General features: G+C 36.0%; 1 protein-coding gene across 2 annotated transcripts in view; it reads right to left on the bottom strand.

Annotated features, from left to right (window-relative positions):
* LOC134572733 (protocadherin-11 X-linked-like) overlaps positions 1–20,803 on the bottom strand; it is a 1,192,750-nt gene that overhangs the window by 984,481 nt on the left and 187,466 nt on the right. Inside the window, exons 3-4 of one of the 2 annotated variants that reach the window (XM_063431866.1) lie at positions 11,413–13,899; positions 116–205 (exon numbers count right to left, since the gene is read on the bottom strand). In XM_063431866.1, the coding sequence (XP_063287936.1) occupies positions 134–205; positions 11,413–13,899 (2,559 nt within the window). In that variant the 3' untranslated portion in view covers positions 116–133. The remainder of the gene's footprint in view (positions 1–115; positions 206–11,412; positions 13,900–20,803) is intronic. The other variant, XM_063431865.1, reaches the window with a different exon arrangement.

Below are 20,803 nucleotides of genomic sequence, written 5' to 3'. Positions count from 1 at the left end.
CACTTTGAGTGTTTCTTTAATGGATTCTCAAGGTTTTTTTTTTTTAAAATAGAAATAAAGAAATAATGTAAATTATGGGGCAAATAAAATTTGTAACATATGGAAATAAACTCACCAAGACAGCAAACAGTGATCAGGACACTGCTGTAGGCTGCCCAACATTTACTGAGGCTGCATTATCAAGAATCCAGTGAAAACGGAGGGGCTGGAATAGAGGGGAAAGATTATGATGAAGTGTAACTGAGATCATCAAAGTTACACGAAGCCAATGTAAAAAATGCAATATCATGTATTCCAGCATTAAAAAAACCATAAAAAAAAACATATTACTCAGTATAATTCAAGGAGGGTTGCATATGTCATTATATTATTTGTCTATGAATGCTGCAACATTCCATTCTTCAACAAAGATACATTGCAGCTACTAATTTTATCACAGATCTGTGCAAAGTTCAGTTTCCCACCTTATCCCTTTGTCCCCAGGTTAAGCTATCCCAAATTACCAATGTTGCTGGAGTATCTAAACATGACAAAGGATCCAGCAACAGGCAAGCTAATGGCATAATTCTGAAATTCACTGACAGTTCCTCTGAGTTGTACATAGATTAAAAAGTAATGCTAATACATTTTAGAAAATCCTCTTGAGTGAGACCCCAGGGAAAACAACCATGAAGTGATCAAATGATTTGATCAGCTTTGTAAATGACTTTTAAAAGAATTACAACTGATGTCCAAAGAGTTTTACGCACCTAATGTGCTATCAGATCTTTTATGTCATTTATGTATTTTTTTTCATTTTGTATGTTTCTTTTTTAAGAAAAAGTACGTTATATTGAAAAGTATAACAACAACACTTTTGTACCAACACGTAGTTAATAGCCCAAATGCCACACAGTGGATAAACCAGGCCAAGGCATTGTATGGTGTAGAGAAAGGCACTGTTGATTGTGAGACACTGTCCCCTCTATTGCAACTTTATCTTTTAGCGCACATATATCTCGCATGTTTGTTTTTATAGCACAAATTTGAATCTAAATCAGTGAGAATATAGTAACAGATTAAAGATTAACAAACATTATTTATAAAAAAAAAATACAAAAACAGTACATTTATATATTTCTAGAGTTTGGCCATATTTCCTAAGCTCCTATTGCAGACTTCAATCCTCTCTATTTTTTGCCTTTATTGTTGTCCTATTGCCCGTAAATATATTGCCATTTATATTGTCATATTGTCCCATAAACTGACAAGTATTAAGATCCCACAAGGACCTAGGAAGGTTATCATTATGGGGCTCCCTTACTCTTATTATAGAGATGGTTGATGTAGCCAAGCTTGGCCAAGTATCTTCTTAGCTCTCAGAGCCCTTTCTAAGTCCTGAACCCTAGGTTCCTCCTTAGTTCACCTCTTGATTAATCCAGTTGTGGCCCTATAGATTGAGCCATGGAGACACATGCACAATACACAGGTAAAAAGGGATACAGGGAGACAGTAACTCACACTGAAATACGGACTTGCAGCCTAGTGTGTAGGAGCTACAGCAGCTGCTGAGGTGCTACTGACAATGTTAGGTCTACTTATTCAAGTTCCTCTCTCTATTTCCATCTCGCTTGACCAGCAGCTGGAGATCATTAGCCATATAAGCCATCGCTTTGATTAATTTATGAAATCCAGAATGCCATATAAAATATATATGTATATGTTTTGCTTTAAGAGTAAAAGTCAATATGATTTTCAAATACTTCACCCTGAGAAAAGCATATGGCTGAATATCAGCGTTTCAATGCAAATTTCTGCCAGAAAATCAATATTTCCGTGGCTCTAACAATCTTCTTCTAACACTCTTGTCACACTTGTCAATATCAAAGCCTAATATTCTCCAAGGCAAGCACGTTACCGAGAGCTTGAGAATAAAAAGTAGATAGTTATCAATAAGTTCCATCAACATGACACATAGTGTTTCATTAATGTGTGTTTTATCTATACATGTTGATACATCTCAATTTGCAGCTGTGGTTTGTATCAGTATTAATAGATTTTTGTTTTGTTATTATTATTTTTTTTATTGCTCCTTTATTTATTGATTCTTTGTAATATGCTTCCCAATCAACCAAAAGTGTTATGATACAATACTTTTAATGAATCACTATGCATTTACTTTGATTTCCCCAAAGAAGCCCACACGAGGGTTGATCTATTTAAAATGTAATGCCGGTTCTTCGAAATTCAATATGGTTTATTTGAAATTAAATAGGTACATATTTATTTGAGGTTACAGAGGTCACTCTGTAGTTTCCAGATTGGACAATTACGGCACACCGCTGTGTGTGATAATTTAGGTTATTATCTGAAAGGTGTCAAAAAATCAAACAACACTATTAAGATCATAAGTGAATTTGCTGCAAATCTCCTGTTTCAGAGCATATGCAGTGAGCTCTTGCTGAGCAGGAAGTGGCTCAGTCAATCAAGAGGACCATAAACCCATGCCCAGCAGGAGTTTATGCAATACATAGTCAAGAACCTGACAGCTATTTCATCAATCAGATAGCATTAATGGAACTGATGTATGTCTATTCATAGTTTTTTTGAATATACAGTGTTTTTGTCCAATCTTGCTGGTGCTCCAGATTTGGCTATTTCAAATAGCTTATTAGACTTAAAGACTTAGAGATATAGAAATGTGAATGGCATGTGCTTTAATAGCTAATGCATGCTATACAAATAGTTAGATGAGTAGAAAAGGAAAGATATTTTCCCATTTGTCAACAGCCACTGAAGAGACAGGCATGTGGTTATAGTCATAGCTTCCCTCCTCCAAACCTGACCTATGCACAGTTTGATGTTACCCTTAAAATAACAGTGCTTGCCAAATCCAGCATAGCCCCCAAACAACCAGCACAGTCGCCAAACAGCCAGCATAGTCATCAAATAAAATTGGAATGAACTACAAACTGAAGAAAATACAAGGACGGAAAATCAGAAAATGATTATAATAGGTATTTACGTATTAAATTATTGCAGATTATTGGATTTCATAAAGATATGTGCCAAATCCCTTGGTGGTATATAGTCACATGATGTGTGAGATAAGGAGACAGTCTTGCAGCTGCATTTTATTTAGTGATTGTCAGAGTTTAGTGAATAGACCACTGTTTGATTTACTTAAAATATTGTTAAATCTTTTACAGTTTCACAGTAAATTAAATAAAGTGTCCTGTCACATCAAAAAAAGTTTATCATTGCACCATGAAGGCCTAAATAAAAAATATTTAATTTTCACCAGAATGGTTTATAAGCAGAATTAACAGTTGATTATATTTTCACATTTAGTACAATATTTGTTTTAAGTCTAATATTTTTTTTTGCTAGAAATGTGATGTATTTCTTGAGGCTGTTTTAGTAATTAAAAAAATTACCAAGAAGAAAAACGACAAAGAAGTGGTTAAATTTCAATATGTGCCAATTGAACTGTGCAATATCTTTCTATTTGAATGTATAACCCCTTAAGTACCAATTACAAATTATCCTTTCACAGTCTGGCCCCTAAAGACTCTAGGCTAGAATGGAATGTCTCACTTTTATACCAACAGACGATCCTTAAAGCTCCAATAATGCTAAATGAGAGTTAATACAAGTCAGAGAGGTCTCTAAAGACTAGATTGTAATGATGACACAGTTCGTTTTTGGACCCTAATGAGATAAATAAATAAGCCTTCTCCAATAATTAAGCAATTTACATAGTATCTATTCTGTGTCACTTTTAATGTGTCACCTTTCTAACTGCTGTTGATATGGAAATGTTTCTATTTCAAATGACAACAAGTTTCGTTTAAGACCGCTGTAGTCATTTCTAAAATAGTTTTCACTGACAATCAGGCAGAAAGACTAAGATGTATTTCTGTTTATAGGATATCTATGTTGTGCTTATTTTTTTCAGTTATTGTTCCAATATCTTTTCCATCCAAATTTTGTTTAAAAAATATCTGCAACTGTGAAAGCATGATAAGACATGATTTCAATTATATTAGAGATATATATAAAAAAATTGTCAATATCCTGTCATCTGAAGTTGATCCAGTATATTTATTGCCTGATACAAATCGTTTTTTAATCAAGTCCCTGATCTAGATGTACTATGTTTATAAAATATTTCAGAAGTCTTGGATCTTTATTGCCATCTGATAACTATAAATTAGTGCCAACACCAATGTGAAATATTGTGTATACACACAAGTACTTTTAAGGTAATCGTGCTGGCCAATGTATACATACAAAGGACATATGGAAGGGAGAGTTCAAGGATACACTATGCCTCTAAACATCATATGAGCTATTGTGCAATGTTCAAATACAGCCAAGGTTGCTATGAAAAACTGAAATAATGCATTCCAGAAGCACTGCTGTTCAAAATTTTAAAAAATGATAGGACTGCTTCTTTTTGGAATTCTAAGAGCCTCAACACAATACCGAAAAAGTGTTGGCTGAACAAATTATACTGCCTCAAAGATACACACAGCTCTATTGTACATCAATGCGTTCAGTGAGGTACAGAGTCAAGAGGTGACAAGGGACATATTTTTTTTTACATCATGGGCACATGTGCACAATTTAGTAGACCGTGCCCATGAAATATTAAAAAGCCTGCGCACAAGATAACTAGAGAATTAGAGAACATTTTAGACAGACAGACAGACAGATAGACAGACAGATGTTGACTAATGATTTTGTAATACATCACATTAGGTAGCATTGGCCAGTAAACTAGAATAATGTATTTCCAAATATAATAATCTAACTATATAGCAGCACAAAACCAAAATGTCATTTTAAACATTACAGATTTAAAAATCCGCAATGGTGAGCTGGACATTTAAGCCAGAATACTCAGTAGTCCTCCTAGACAATACAAGTGAGGACTACAAAGCCCCAGAGGTGGCACGGCATGGTTAACTCATGCGTTATCCATTAAGTCTTGCACATGTGATAACTATATGAAGGCCAGCAGGGCCCACACTTCAGTAGGCCTCTTTTTGTCTCCCTGATGCCTTGGCCTGCTCCAGTCCCTGGCTGGGTTCCAACATGGTAGAAGAGTCAGCAATTCACTCCAATAATGTCATTGGAGAGGCCAGCCAACTCTGCCACTATGTTGGAATAAGGCCAGGGACCACAGCAGGCCAAGGCCAAGGAGACAGATAGGTGCTTACGGAAGTACCGGCCCTGGAGCCCACTGTATAGTTATCTTATGATTTAGTAATGCATGCAATTTAGTTAATCACACCCACAAAATAGTTAAATTCTGTGTTCAATATGCACACTGTACTATCCCATGGTCACAATCTACTAAATCATGAGCACAAGATAGTATTGCATCATCATAATTAATTTTTTTTCATGTATTAATTATGTCCTTGACACTCACTACTTCTGTTTTTTGAGCTTCGGTGCAACCAGCGTACTGTATATATCCAATGAGTAGAGAGATGCACCCGTAGGTCTTAATCCAAGTGATATTTATTCGATGATATTCATCAAAATATAATGTCCCAATCCTGAATCGGGGCATTACATTTTTATGAATATCATTGAATAAATATCACTCAGATTAAAACCTATGAGTGCACCTACTCATTGTGTATATATATATATATATATATATATACATATATATATATATATATATATATATATATATATACCATAAATTGGAAATGGTTTGACTCACTGAAAATCCACTAAGATCTCAAGGAACAAATTATGACTTCCACCTTCTTAGTGTTAGTTATCAGTCAGTAGTAAAAATTTTCTTAAATAACATCGTTCTTTTTAAAATCAGCTTCTTTTTGAATCTTTACATTTTGATAACTGCTCCATTCATTTCATTTGGTCCATTGCCCACGAAAATAATTCTGTTTTACCAAAACTTTCTTGCTCATACTCCGTTAATATATGTCCGTAGTTCACTTTTGAAACAGACTCACTCATGCGAAAAACAGATTCAGACACGTTCTAAAGAACATGTCAAATATGTCTCATGTATATTTTACATTATAGATATTGTTGTGTTTATGTTTTAAAAAGTTTCTAGAACACTTTCATTATCAGAGTCATTTCTGGATTAATAAATTGTACTTCTGATCTGAACATTGGCAGACATTAAAATTATAAATTGAATTCTATAGGTAATTTGGATGATTATGCTTTTAATTGTATATTATTTTACAGAAATTTTATATAGCAGGCACATACTAAAAACAAAGTGGGTTAAAGGAACATTTTATTGATTTTTTTAAAATTAGTTTAGTAGATATACCCTCAACAAAAACATGCATGTATTTTGATCTAATTATTTTCTTTGGAAGCAAGGGAATACACCAAGCAGAGGCTCCTCATTCTGCTGTGCCGGAACCACAGGCTAAGCTAATACTTACAAGCGAGCTTGTACTTACAAGCGATCACAACTTAGCAGTGGTTCGCAATTAGTTTTCTCATTGAAAAGGATTGGGAGAGTGATGGGGGGAGGAAAAGTTTGTTAAATTATGTAAATTCTATTATCTAACCTTACATGATCATGAAATTAATGATACACATTAATCTACAAAATATTTTAGCAACTCTGTAATTCTCAATTGTTTGTGTTTTTTAGTTTTGTTTTTTTCTTTCCTGTGTTAAAATGCATTGGTAATTGAAAACACATAAAGGGAAGGGAATGTAATGCCCAAGGAAACATTATGCCTAAAAGTAAACATATCAGTTTCCAAAGCAACTGCTTTTTAATAGCTATTGGCTCACTCAATTCACATAGAATGACTTACCTCACATAGAATGTGTTGACCACCAGATACGAAATGTCTGGCTTGATTTGAATGTTTTTAAATGTTTTATTCATTTCACATTGCAAGATGATGTTGTACAAGACAAACCGTAATTATTTTTTTTCATCAGCTGAATGTGTATCTATGTTTTAAGCCTTTAAATAGGCTCATTCAACTAAAATTGAGAGGTATATTAACATTTGAAAAAAAAAATGTTTTATAATAATGGCCAGGAACCTTTGTAGCTGCACTAAAAACTACCTAATTCATCAATAAACACTATTACTTTATCCAAATGAAGACATCATCATTTGATAAACAGTATTGATCACTGAAAATCCTCTCTACCTTTAATACTTTGGAAGAGAGTATTAGATTACTTTAATTAGTCAACACAATTTAATTAATCATGAACTCACAATGCTTAGTTGGATTTAGTCTGTCTCTTTGGTATTTTACAGGCTGACATACGGATCATGTTGTAGAATCTAACTTTAGATATATACTTCTATTGAGTTTTCAGAAATTGGTCTAAGAGCCTTCTTCCACATTTGGAAATCTGGAACGCTTACAACTGAGGAAACAATGATATCTAAAAATATTTTTGCACAGAGCAGAAAAAATAATAAAAAAAAATTAAAAAAGACCATTTGCAGTATGATCTAGCGGGAATGAACTTATTGATCTGGAGATGCATAATACCACAACAATCCAACCACAGAGATCACAGTCTTGTCTTTTATATTCGACAAATTATCTCTAGAACCTAAGAATGTCTAGACGTACCATCTCATAGTGTGATCCAGTTTGTCTACTGGATGGCAGGAATTTTTCACCATGTATTCACAATTGACAATTGACCACATGCTTTTCATGATATATTCCTACCTAGATTGTCACGTTAACCAAGGAGCTACAGGAGAAAACATGGAGGCCTTTCTGACTGCTGCTTATGGTGATGCCTCCAATTGTTCACTAAAGTTTGGTGCACCCTAGGACTTAATTTGTCTACTTCCATATAAAAACACACAGTCTACTTACTATCCACATCTCATCAATAATCATAATTTAATGTGAAATAGGTTCCTCTGTGTGTGTATATATATATATATATATATATATATATATATATATATATATATATATATATATATATATATATATATATACATATTTTATAGTGTTAAGTAAATAGGTGAAAGGCAACCAATTCGTTCTGCCACTTCTGTATCTAAAGTGAATTCTAAAATAAATCCCTGTAGATCTCAAGAGCCAATATAATAGTTCTATTGTATATATTTATATACTGTTTTAGTTACACTTCAAATTCATAGTCCACTAATTGGGAGTTCAAAGTGAAGTAAGTCAATTTAAAATTTTAGACCATATAGCCGGATTGGAAAGAAAATTCAGTCAGCTATGTTTCCAGTTCAACTATTAGACTTGCATAATTGCTCATTTAGGATGGTTCGTCCAAATCAAATGCCTTTTAAATTGATCATCCTGAAATTTATCCATGGAGGCTTATTTATTGAAAAAAGACTCCACAGGAAAATCCTGGATAATCGATTTGTGGATTAAAAGCAATTTGATTTGGATGAGCAGTCCAAAATAAAACAAACAAAAAAAATGTTTATTAACTATTTTGGTATAAAATTTGAAATTCTCTATGAATTTCTGACCATTTCCACCTTAGTAAATAACCCTGATTGTGCATGAAGTTCTTGTTATTATGTCACTATAAAAGTGCCCTAAGAAGATACTCATCATACAATCCTTTCCATGATAGGGTTACGTATTACAGGTAAACAAAAGCTGATGGATATTAGCAATGTCTTTCCATCTTTTCTGAATATTTAGCTGTATTATGTTATTAATGCCGAATAAACAATCCTGAATATCACACTGTTAAAATTGTCAACTCTCATCAGTCATTCTGTAACACATTAGTGGCTCAAACAGATTGCTGGGTAATAGTAGTTTGATTATAATACAGGGATCTCTTATTTACTACTCCTGCTATTGATTACATGATTATCTATAGAATACATGATTATGATGATTCACAGTCCTGCACCACTGATAAATGGAAATAGTCGATGTTCCAGGAGAAATAAATATGTTCAGGTTGTTATAATTGTGCTTATATTTAAATGAGTGTTTCCCCCAAATTTACTTTATGTTAATTCAACACATGTCCACTCTTTCACATTCTCTCTCATCAGCTGTGGATATGTTTTTACATTGATTTGTGTTAGAGCTTTATTTCTGAGTTGATACATTGCTTTAGCAATATGACTTTAACACAAATCTTTGCTTGCCTCGGCCATTCAATGCGTCTGTGATTAAAGACATGTAACCCGCACTTGTGCTCAACTTGCATCCCCACCGGTGCAACAAGAGCCATACATCAAGCACTTGCAAGCACTATATGATATGTGAACGTTATAACCTTGTGTTCTCAGCTCTATACATTTCATACTGTAAAATTGATTGCTATTGAATTTCCAGGCACTTGAATGAAATGTCCAATTGCAACCATATCTATTGATGATAATGCAGCATATTTAGAAGTTAAATGAGGGTCAGTAAATGATTTATAACTATAGTAGCAAAACTGGAGTTATAATCTATAAACTGTTATGTGTGCTTAAACTTAAAAAATAATAATACTGTAAGCCAAACCAGACAATATTTATTTCCAATATTTATTTTAGCAAATAGAACTATTAACTTAAATTAAGATGTCTACCTTGCTCAAAGTAAGTGATCTCTACTGGTCATATCTCCCCCCCCCCTCCCCCCCCCCCCCCCCACGCCCTGCACTATGTGCCATTAATGCTGTGAGATTCATTTTTGGTACAGACGGATTATGATTCCAAGTGGCCGTAGGCAGCTTATCAGTTTTGCCCCCCTTTCATGTCCATTCTTCACATAGGGCCAAGGAAATTTGTGGTTTTGAGGCTCCATTCTAACCCCTGGGCTGTAGGCGTCTGCCTAGGGTCACCTTATGGTAAACCCTGCTCTGATTTCGGGTCTAACATGTACAAGTGAAAAGTTGTGCTTGCTTTATTTCTTACACATCTATATTTCATTAGATAGGAACACTTTTAATACAAAATTCTTGTTTTATAGGAAATAATGAATAGAGATCAGCTCCAACATGGGCACTAACAACGTTATACATTCTAGCCTCTCTTAGACATTTAGACACAAAGAGGGATCACAGGGGTGCTCAATTCAATGAGCCCTGGTAATGAATAATGACTAGAAAGAACCTCCACCAAGCACACTGACAACATAATCCATTTTAGCCACTGTTAACGCCACTGGACACAAAGAAGGACCACAAAGGTACTAAAGTCCTGGTGCACATCACAATTTGGAGAACTAAGATTACTCTGGTGCTTCTTCTGTATAACCTGGTGTTAATATATATTTTCCAATATGTTAACTAAAAGACAAATAATATTCCTAGAAAAGGAAAACTTGCACTTTCTGACATAAATTTCCATTTCAGATACTTATAGAGACTGGGTACGGATTTATAGAAATATTACAAATGTTGTGCTCAACATGAGTTCATTATTTACTATTCTAAATTAGCTCTAAACTGAACATGTATGTGACTATGTTTTTATCTATCAATAGTTCTACCCTAGCAGGGTGCAGAGAGTCCATTCCTCTGGTATTCTAAAGGCAAAATAATAACATTCTTTGTATTCATTATTCTCAATGTTTCTTGTTGGATGCTGCAATGATCAATCAAATTAATTATTTTATCTGACCTCGGAATCTGCATTATAACCATCATAACTTTTACGAGAGAAGAATCTGCTTTTTATTCAAGTGCGGTCAGTGGAGCAACTGACTAGTATAATACAGATTGTATAAAGTATTAGTTATCATATAACAAACTAGCCAGTACTTGTTACTTGTTAAAGTACTTGTTAAAAAAAAATGTTTTGCAAACTATATTTTAATGATTGCGTAACACTGCTGCTGTTCCCGAAACAAAATGAACTGAAAAAGAATCTGCCTTTGTTTTTATGATGTCCTTAGACATGTTTTAAAAAAAATTGAGCTTGCTTTGTGCAAGACCTTGAAATACAGTTCAGTCCAACGGAAGGCTGCCATTCCATTACCATTAAGAAGCACTTATCAGATTCTGCTAAGCCTTATTTCTTTGCACCTGGTCTAGATTACTCAGTTTCCTATGCATACAATAGTGTTAAGGACACTGAATTCCAGTTTCTTTGTTTCTCAAATCCCCTTTACAAGCATACAATTCAGGCAGAAAGTGTTGCACTGCCATCTACAGACAGTAATATCTTAAAATGAAATCATTCAGCACTCAATTTCCCTACAGCAAAGATCCAAGGCATTCTAATTTTCTGTCTCTAACACTGATGAATCACAGACTGTTTATATTTCAATGCCTCAGCCAAGCATAAACCCTTTTTGGCATTTAATCTTCTAAGACAAGCTACACTATGCAGTTTTTAAAGCTACAATGAAAACCAAAGTAAAATTAGCACAAAATAAGAAATCAATCGAGAAAACAAAAATCAACAAAGAATAAAGTTAAAGTCTACTATACCTGTCTTGTGTGGATAGGTCCCGGTGCCTTAAAGCCTCCTTGGCAGCTGCATTCAGAGACACTGTAAGGGTCCGAGCTGCTGGAGGAACACTTAGACAATGAGTCACAGCCCACTACAAACGTATTGTCAAGAGGAAGCTCTTGAATCACATGATGCTTCTTAGGAGGAACTGGTGTCTCAGGCTTTATCTGAAATGTTGGTTGGGGAGAAGCAGACTTGTAGTGCTTGGCCAAATCAGGACTGTCTGGTTTGAAAGTAGTTGGTGTGGTAGCCCAATTATATTTCCCCATAGTCTGTTCCTCTAACTCCACAGGAATGTCCAAGGTACCATTAATATGCTCATGAGCAGGATCCTCTGATTTCGATTCTTCTATTGTAACAAAATTAAGTAGGAGATTTTTTGGAGACCGCTTCTTCTTCTTCTTCTTTTTCTTGATTTGACGATTTTCTTGGTTTGGAGAAACCCATTCTCCACTCTGCTTGTTTTTCTGAACAACTTTATGTCTTGGTGTTTGACGACAACGTACCAAAGCAGTGACAAATATAACAAGGATCACTGTCATGGTGCCTGCAATAATGGCAATAATGATTTTGACATAGTCATTGGTCTGTGGCGTTATCTCACCATCTCTATAGTTTTGGTCTACTGCTGTTTCCATATTTCTACGTACAAGTTCTTGAATGTAAGATCCATTGGTGATTGTTTCATTAACAAACAAATGCACCAGAGCAAGAGTGTGAAATGGCTCAGGTTTTCCTGAATCATTTACTTTTATAACAAGTCTATGTAAACCATGATCACCAGTTAAAACCTTTTCCTTCAGGCTGATGTTCCCTGTCTTTTCATCAATAGTAAACAAGCTCCTTGAATTCCCACCTATAATGCTGTAGCGAAGGTCAGCATTTACACCTGTATCATTATCAACAGCAAATACTCTGGTCACAACAGATCCTGGGTTGGTTGAGGTTGGCACTAATTCATATGAATAATTGTTTGAGGGGATGACAAATACAGGCTTATTGTCATTGACATCTTCAACAAATATGGTGACCTTAACAGTTGAAGACTTTTGTGGATTTCCTTTGTCTACAGCTTTAACTTGAAAGGTGTATGAGCCTTGCTGCTCTCTATCAAATGTTATATTTGGCCTGATGACACCAGTAAGGGGATCTATTAGGAAATTATCCTTTGCATTGACAAGTGAGAGTGTAACCACAGCATTTTCCCCAGAATCTGCATCTGTGACGGTAATAAGACCCACAGTTCCATACATTGGGAGGTTCTCTGGTACATAGAAGTTGTATTCATTGTGTGTGAATGATGGACTGTTGTCATTTTGGTCAAGAACTGATAAGGTAACAGTAGTATTGGCTTGTAGGGAGGGGCTTCCATTGTCTTTTGCAATCACTGTGAAAGAGTATCGATCTTGTTTCTCTCGGTCCAATTTTCTCACTGCTGTAAGGATTCCTGTACGCCTATCCAAGTTGAAAATTGTTGGCGCATTTGGACCAAGAATGTAACTAAGTTCTGCATTGCGACCGCTATCTGCATCTGTAGCACTGATTTTGGTCAGCTCTGTTCCAGGAGGATTGTTTTCAATAAAGGAGAGGCCAATCACTGGCAGAGTAAAGACAGGAGCATTATCATTTTCATCTTTTATTTTAATGAGAAGCATTGCAGACTGATTTAATGGAGGCTTCCCAGAGTCTGAGGCAACTATTTTAATTGCATATTCTCTTGTAGTCTCATAATCAAGAGGAGCAGCAGTCTCTAAAAGGAACTGATTGTCAAAAACTGGTTTCAACCTGAATGGAACATCATGATCTGTAAAACATGTCACTTTTCCATTTAGATCAGCATCTTTGTCAGTTACCGTTATTAGGGCTATTTTTGTATTAAGTGGAGCTTTCTCTGATAGCAACACTGTGCCATTCACAGGATTTATAATGTACCTAGTGTCAATGGATGGGATGTTATCATTAATGTCAGTGATATTTATTGTTACGGTAGCTCTAGATGGGGTTGAACTGCCATCACTTGCCAATACTGTAAGTTTATGATAGTGAGCTTCCTCTCTGTCCAAGGGCTCCTTGACAGTAATTAATCCAGTATTATTATCTATAGCAAAATGCCGTTTAGCAAGATTAGATATCTGATTTCCAAAATAAAAGTGAATTTTTGCATTGGAACCTAAGTCAGCATCCGTGGCATGAAGCTGAGTCACGGAAGTACCTACTGCAGCATCTTCTGGGATATTAACCTCAATGTCCTTTTCCTTAAACACAGGACGATTGTCATTAACATCAGTAATAGTTACTTGCAAAATTGCAGTACTTGATTTTGGAGGATCTCCACCATCCTCAACCTTAATCTTCATGACATAGGTATCCTTCTGTTCTCTATCCAAACTCTGCTGGACAATAAGCTGTGGCCATTTGTCCCCTTCTGGTGTTTCAATTACATCCAGTCCAAAAACACTCTGACCCTAAAAAAAAAGAAAGAAAGTATTATTAATAATTTTGGCATTTTATTACTAGACTAATAATTGCAAATCTTGCTGAATGATTCAGTTATTTAAACAAGCTATGTATAGAAATTCTGCGAAAGGAGAAAGAAGTCAAGTATCGACAGGTCTCACAATTAATCCTGGGGTCTATCCAATCATCCTTCCACCTATTCCTTTACCAGATTCTTCTTAGATGATTAAAAAAAATCATACGCCATTATAATTATTAGACTTGGAGATTTGCTTCATTACAAACTGCAGTTCATCTGAATTTGGGCAGACCATATAAATTTCAGATTCCCAAACTGCCATATAGACTAATCACAAAACAAACAATTGGAACAATGGGCGAGCATATTTATTTTATTCATGATTTGGAGCTCTGCAGGTGGTGCCCAAAATTGTCAATTAATGGGAGCAAAAAAGGGTTGATAGATAGAAAGATATATAGAAAGATAGATAGATAGATAGATAGATGTGGCAGAACCAGCCCCGCCACTTGTGCCTGGAGAGGACTGCTTTCCAGCCTCTTGCCCTGCGACTATGGCCTTGGGATGTATTGCCCTTCTAGGAAGTGATTTGGGCATGTTGTATTTTATTATGCTGCTACTGGCCCTTTAAGAACCATCTGGGGATATACTGTGGAGTTACTGGGTGGCCACCATTTCATGTATCAGAGGCACATGGTGAGAACAATGGATGAAGCACATGGTGAGAACAATGGATGGACTTTTCTACACGGTGCCATCTCGCCGGTATTTGGTGCACAAAGACATTGTGCAGTAGTTTTAAACTATACAACAGGGGACACATTATACAGTAATTATTTTTAATATAGCCTGTATATGTTCTGCGGAATCTGCATTAAACTGTATCTTCCAAACTACTGAACGGATCTGGGTGAATTTGGGATATGTGGTTCACCCAGATCCCCCGGTTATTGCATGTTTTGGGGTCCCTGTGATATGTTTTATAATACTGTATTTCGCTGCCTGTGATAATTATATTAGCTATTGTGTTCAATAATCATATCACAGGCAGAGGGGAGGATTTTGTGTGGGAGTGTCTGTGTGTATTGTACGGATTGATTGGTTGTATTTCAAAACCCTGTGGGCAGTACTATGTTTGTGAATTGTGAATAAAAGAGGCTGTATGTGCCAGTACAGTCAGTTCTGCTTGACCTCAAAACGAAGTGTCGTCTCGTTATTGGGGGAATTGGATTGTATGCTGATTGCCAGGAGTGTAAGCTGATTGTATGCTTTTCCTGTTCCGCTGTTTACAGTATTGATATGCTTGAGAGCATTCGTATGCTTCTCTGGTTCGGTGGTTGTGGTGTCTGCTGCAGTGCTTGGAGTCGTCAGGAAGCGCTAGGAGTATCCATCAACGGAGGTACCCAGTCGGGGTGCCTGTCGATCCGTTGCAATAGAATTGTCTATATTTCTATATTATTATATTCTTTTCCCTTCATTGGTTGCTTTTTCTTACTTAATTTTTTTAATGGTTAGAAAATGCTCTATAAGCGTACTGCAAAATATATATTACATATATTTATTTTACATATTTATTTTGCAATACACTCTTTGACCCATTTTTGCTCCCTATTGGTTCATCAGATGAATTTTCCTGAATCTTTTTCAGCAGCTAAAATTTTCATCAGCTGAATGGCCACTTACATGAAGTTCCGCCATTCATTTTGCCATAATATTTTTTTTCTGCTGTGCATCAGTTTAATCATTATTCTTTATCTATTAAATAGTTAACAATTTAAGTTTGCTAATCTCTCCTAGCTCTCCTTTGGAACTATTGTTCAACCTGAAAATTTTTGTGGGCATGCTATTATGCCTCAAATTCCACCTAGATTTAGCAATGTTAGAATTCTGAAAGTAGAACACGAATTAGCTTGCAAGCTTGATCAAAATTAACTTTTCCAATATATATGTTTAACGGCCTCTATATACCATTCTTAATTTTACATCTGATAAGACAACATTTTGTATCAAACTTTAGTGGAAAACTAGTTAGACAATATCTATACACCAGCCTGTAAAACAGACATGAATAAATGTAATGCCATTTTCTTATCTTCGATGGACATTAAGTAAATCATTTAAATCCACTTTTGGAGTGGTAAATATGATCCTGTTACCCAAATGGGCGAATGCTTCCAGTAAGTACAAAGATAGTTCCAAGAAAATTGCGTTTAAAATTTGATTAAATACAGAATGTCTAATGAGTTGCATTTTCAGTTTTTATGAATGTTTATGAATTTTTGCAAACGTTTTTAGTAAGCGATTTACATCATTACTCAAATTTCACAAGACAAGGATACAAGGTTTTCCAAAAGGCTGTACAGCTGGGAATTAATATATGAATACAAATAAATAGAAAGAAGCATGGTTTATTTAAATAGAGGGATTTTTTGGTACCTTGTAACTAATTGTTAATTTATTTCCCTCTGCATTACAGAAATAATGTGTAACCATTTAAATGCCATCTAGATGAAAATAATTAAAAATGAGTTCCGCACTCATGTATGTCACTTAAAAGGCTAGCATCGTATGAAATATCAATATATTTTTTTAATTTAAAAAAGGCATTAAAAAGGAGAGGGGGGAAAAAACAAACAAAACGATTAGATAAAACACATTACTTATAGAGATCATGATACCAGAGCTCTGATAGTGAAAACAATTTTAAGATTAGAGGATTAGCTATAAAATTGTTGTATTGGAGGCACTGTAAAACAAACATTTGAAAAGGAACAATACTACTATTGTCTAATTCTATTTTTGTTTGGAATAAAATGATCTATTAATATTATCATAACCGCCTATAGCTTTATTGTCTATTTTTACATAAGTATGGAACAAAATTATCTATTATCATAACCTCCTATAGCTTTATGCCTTGTTACCTATCCACCTTTATGAACATTTTAGCATATTTCTATTTTCAAAGGTTCAGTGTGGAGCTATTTTTTTGTAATTAAGCATTTTTTTTTTAACGTGCTAGATGACTTTGCACAATGGGGCATACACATTTATGACAGATTAAATCAGACAGAGACATCTGTTGCTAAAGATGCAGTTTGCTAGAGATAACAAACCAAAATCATGTTAGAACTGGTCCGCAAGGAGTTAATGATTGTAGCTAGAATATGTTATATGGGTGAGCTATAGACTCATTGGGAAGCTGGAGATGATAAGTTAAGGGAAGTCAGATCCAGTGGATTGGCTGTTTTTGTTATACTACAACCCTGAAAATACAGTTGGCCAACAAGCAGGTTGTACAGCTTGCTTGTGGGCCAATCATTTTATACAGCAGACACCCCCCCTTACTTTTGGATTGTCACTTGTATGTACGTTTGTGGGTGTGAGTGATTGTGTGTCTGTATATGTGACAGTGTTTGTGTGTGAATGCGTTTCTATATGTATGTATGTATGTATGTATTTATGTCACTGTGTGTGATTGTGTGCTTTGCATCTATGTTAATGTACGATTGTGTGTCTATGTATGTATGTTACTGTGTGATTATTGTCAATATGTATCTGTGTCTATGTGTGGGTCTCCGCATATAGACCCTCAAGTGTTGCTACTCCTGTGTCTGCCTCCCTCCAAGTCAACGGTGCTAATATCAGCTCCACCATGCAGGCTCACTGCCTATGTGTTCTCTTTGACTCCGACCTCTCATTCACACCTCATGCTCAGTCTGTCGCCAAATCCTGCCGCTTCCATCTCAAAAACATTGCATGCATTGGACCCTACTTAACGCCAGATGCGACTAAGGTGCTGGTCCATTCCACTGTCCTTTCTTGCCTTGACTACTGTAATCTACTTCTCAGTAGTCTTACGTGCTCCCAACTTGCTCCATAATAGTCTATAATGAATGCGGCGGTGAGGCTCATCTTCCTGTCCGCCTGCACCGCCCACGCCTCACCCTTCTGTCATTCATTGACTTCCTGTAAGATATAGGGCTCAATTTAAAATTCTGGTTCTTGCTTTCAAATCTCTACACAATACTGCTCCCAGTTATCTACCCTCCCTAATACACAAGTATGTCCCGTCTGCTGAAGACTTACATCTATCTTCTGTCTGTACTCCCACCTCTGATGCTCACCTTCAAGACTTCTCGAGGGCTGCACGGTTCCTGTGCAACTCACTTCCCTCCTCCGTTAGATGCTCACCCAGTCTCCACTCCTTACCCACTTCTTCATAAAAGCGTATCAATTAAACTGTTAATAGCGCCTGACTGATTCCTCTCTTGCAACTGTCATTAGTCTAATACTATCCTTACCTATTGTGTCACTTTACCCCACTCCCTATAGCATGTAATCTCCTTGAGTAGGACCATCAACCCCTCTGTTCCTGTGTGTCCAACTTGTCTGGTTACAACTACATGTTTGTTCGTCCACCCACTGGAAAGCTCTGCGGAATTTGTTAGTGCTATATAAATATCATAATAATAATAATAATAATAATAATAATAATATATATAAATCAATATGGTACTGGTGAATGGCCAGCTGTATGTGTGTATGAGGGTGTAAAGTTATTTAAGCAGAGAGTAAATAGCCTTGCCTGACAAAAGCCAAAATACACTGCTGGGCAAACCATGGATTATTTCCCATTCATTACAAGCAATATCTGCAAAGATAACATCACCATTGTTGCACTATGGGATTCTAAAATATGATCTACCCATTGAAATAATGGCCTATTGAATACTGCATACAAGCTCAAGCTTCTTTCAACCAGTATATGCCTATAGTATTGTAACATGTCACATTTTCGGGATGAGCTGAGCTACGGAAATAAATCAACACCTTAAGGACCAATGGCAGTCTTTGCTGTCACAAACATAAAATGACCCACTTAATTAATAATGTTAGAGCTGTATAGAACAGCCTGAGTTAAATGAATAGAACATTGCATTTTGGCATAGGCTATGCAGGCACGGTAGTGTGATGACAGCATAGTGTTCATAGAGGGCTAACAAATAAAAAGAAGATTTCCTCAAAGCAAGTAGATGTTTCAGTTCTTAATATAATGCTCAGCAAAACAAGGATTTGTCCAATAATTTATTAAACACAGTGGCATAATCATGCCATGCTGAAAAAAGAAATACATGCTTGTTGTGTTATTGTGTTAGTCTAAAATAGATTTCAGAATCATAAAGTTAACGTTAATTTAACCATTTTTAAGTTGTGTGGTTTTTTTTTACTGAGTTATTTGTTTGACTATTGATTTTTATTTATTTCAGTGTTTTGTTCAAAACCTCAATTTTCCTTATCTTCCTGATTACTTGATGCTTAGAAAAAATAATTATGTTTCTCTCTGAATACATGTTATTGATCTGCTATAGTTTTAGCTTTCTTTTCTTCTTGATATCGGCAGGCTATTAAGGTTTTGTGTACACACATCATTTATATTTTTCTACATATACAGACATTCACCTTTCTCTCCCAAAACTGGATGCAGTGATTAGCAGGAAAAATTGTAGCCTAGTAGGCTGTAATGATTTCGCTAGTGGTTTCTTAGACTTTGCTAATCAATTCTAAAACATAGACAGACTGCTTTATTTACAAAAATGAAGTGTGGGGAAACACACCTAAAAGTTTTAGTAAATCACTTCATTGCTAACCTAGTCTGATCTTAAATCTCATAAACTCATATTTTACTGGCTAGTTTGCGGATTGTAAAAGTAAAATTCTTATTAATTATTGTATTATTACTGGAGTCCCCTAGCGCTGCCCTTCCATTTTTTTTTTTTTGTGCTAATGTGCTGATGCTAAATGATTAAATTAGTAGCCCAATTCAATTGGGCTGCTTGGGCTATTCAGGCAGCATTTGCTGAGAGTGTCAGCTGACAGTTTCAGCTTATCACACTGCTCATTATGGGTATGAGTTGGTATGGCTAGAAGAAAGTGTGTAATTTCTGCCTTAGCCATACTTCCAATTAGAGGCATACTGTGGGTGGCCACAGACCCTTATTTAGTGTTAAACTGCTCCAAAATGACTAAACGCTAAATATAGGGACAGTGCCAGGGGATTTCAGGCATGACAATAAATTAATTGAGGTGAAATGGTTATAGTTTTTACAGTGCCCTTTAACTCCTTAAGTACTACAGTATGTCCAACAAAAAACAGTCCTTAAGGGCCGCGGATGTACCCAGTACGTCCGCTGGAAATATATTACTTACCTCAATGCTGCAGTTCCCCCGCCGACGATCGGTGTTGCTCCAGGTCTGGGGAGAGTGCCTGACAGCCCAGACAGTCACCCTGTGACAGAATTGCCTCTGCCACGTGTTCTTGGAGGGGCCTGCTTGCCAGCCTCCTGGCAAAAGACTATGGGCCTTTTAAAAACTATGTGAACAGACTTGGTTCGTGGGATTTTAGATTTGGTTTGGGAACCGAACAGGCACACGAACCAGAGACCACCCAGGAGCTTGTTAAGCCTAATTGACCGTTTGTAACACTTTCCACCGCAGTGTTCTAAGTGTTCGTCTGGGTGGCCGCTGTTTGCATGAACGACCATGAGGTGGCGGGCATCTTGTTCCCAGGAATGCAGGCAGCGATGACTTCATGGAACTATTTTCGGACACTGAAACTCCTGAACACCGCTGGACTTCCAGGATCACCTGCATTCGGTTCTACACAACTTAGAAGGGCACTGTTCGTTCCCACAAACAAGGTGAACAAGCTCCAGGGTAAGAACATTGAATATGTTTGGTAGTTTATTCAGTTTTTAACTAGACTGACTGCAAGCCCTGATTCTCTGTCTTGGAATGGGACCATGTGTGCAATCGGTCAAATTATGACTTCCAGGAAATTCCTGAACCCCTGAACTGATCTGAGTGATTTTTGGATATGTTGGTCACACAAC

Source organism: Pelobates fuscus, chromosome 9, assembly GCF_036172605.1.
Source record: "Pelobates fuscus isolate aPelFus1 chromosome 9, aPelFus1.pri, whole genome shotgun sequence".
In the NCBI taxonomy this organism is placed as follows: Eukaryota; Metazoa; Chordata; class Amphibia; order Anura; family Pelobatidae; genus Pelobates; species Pelobates fuscus.
This window is presented reverse-complemented; position numbering and strand designations above follow the sequence as displayed.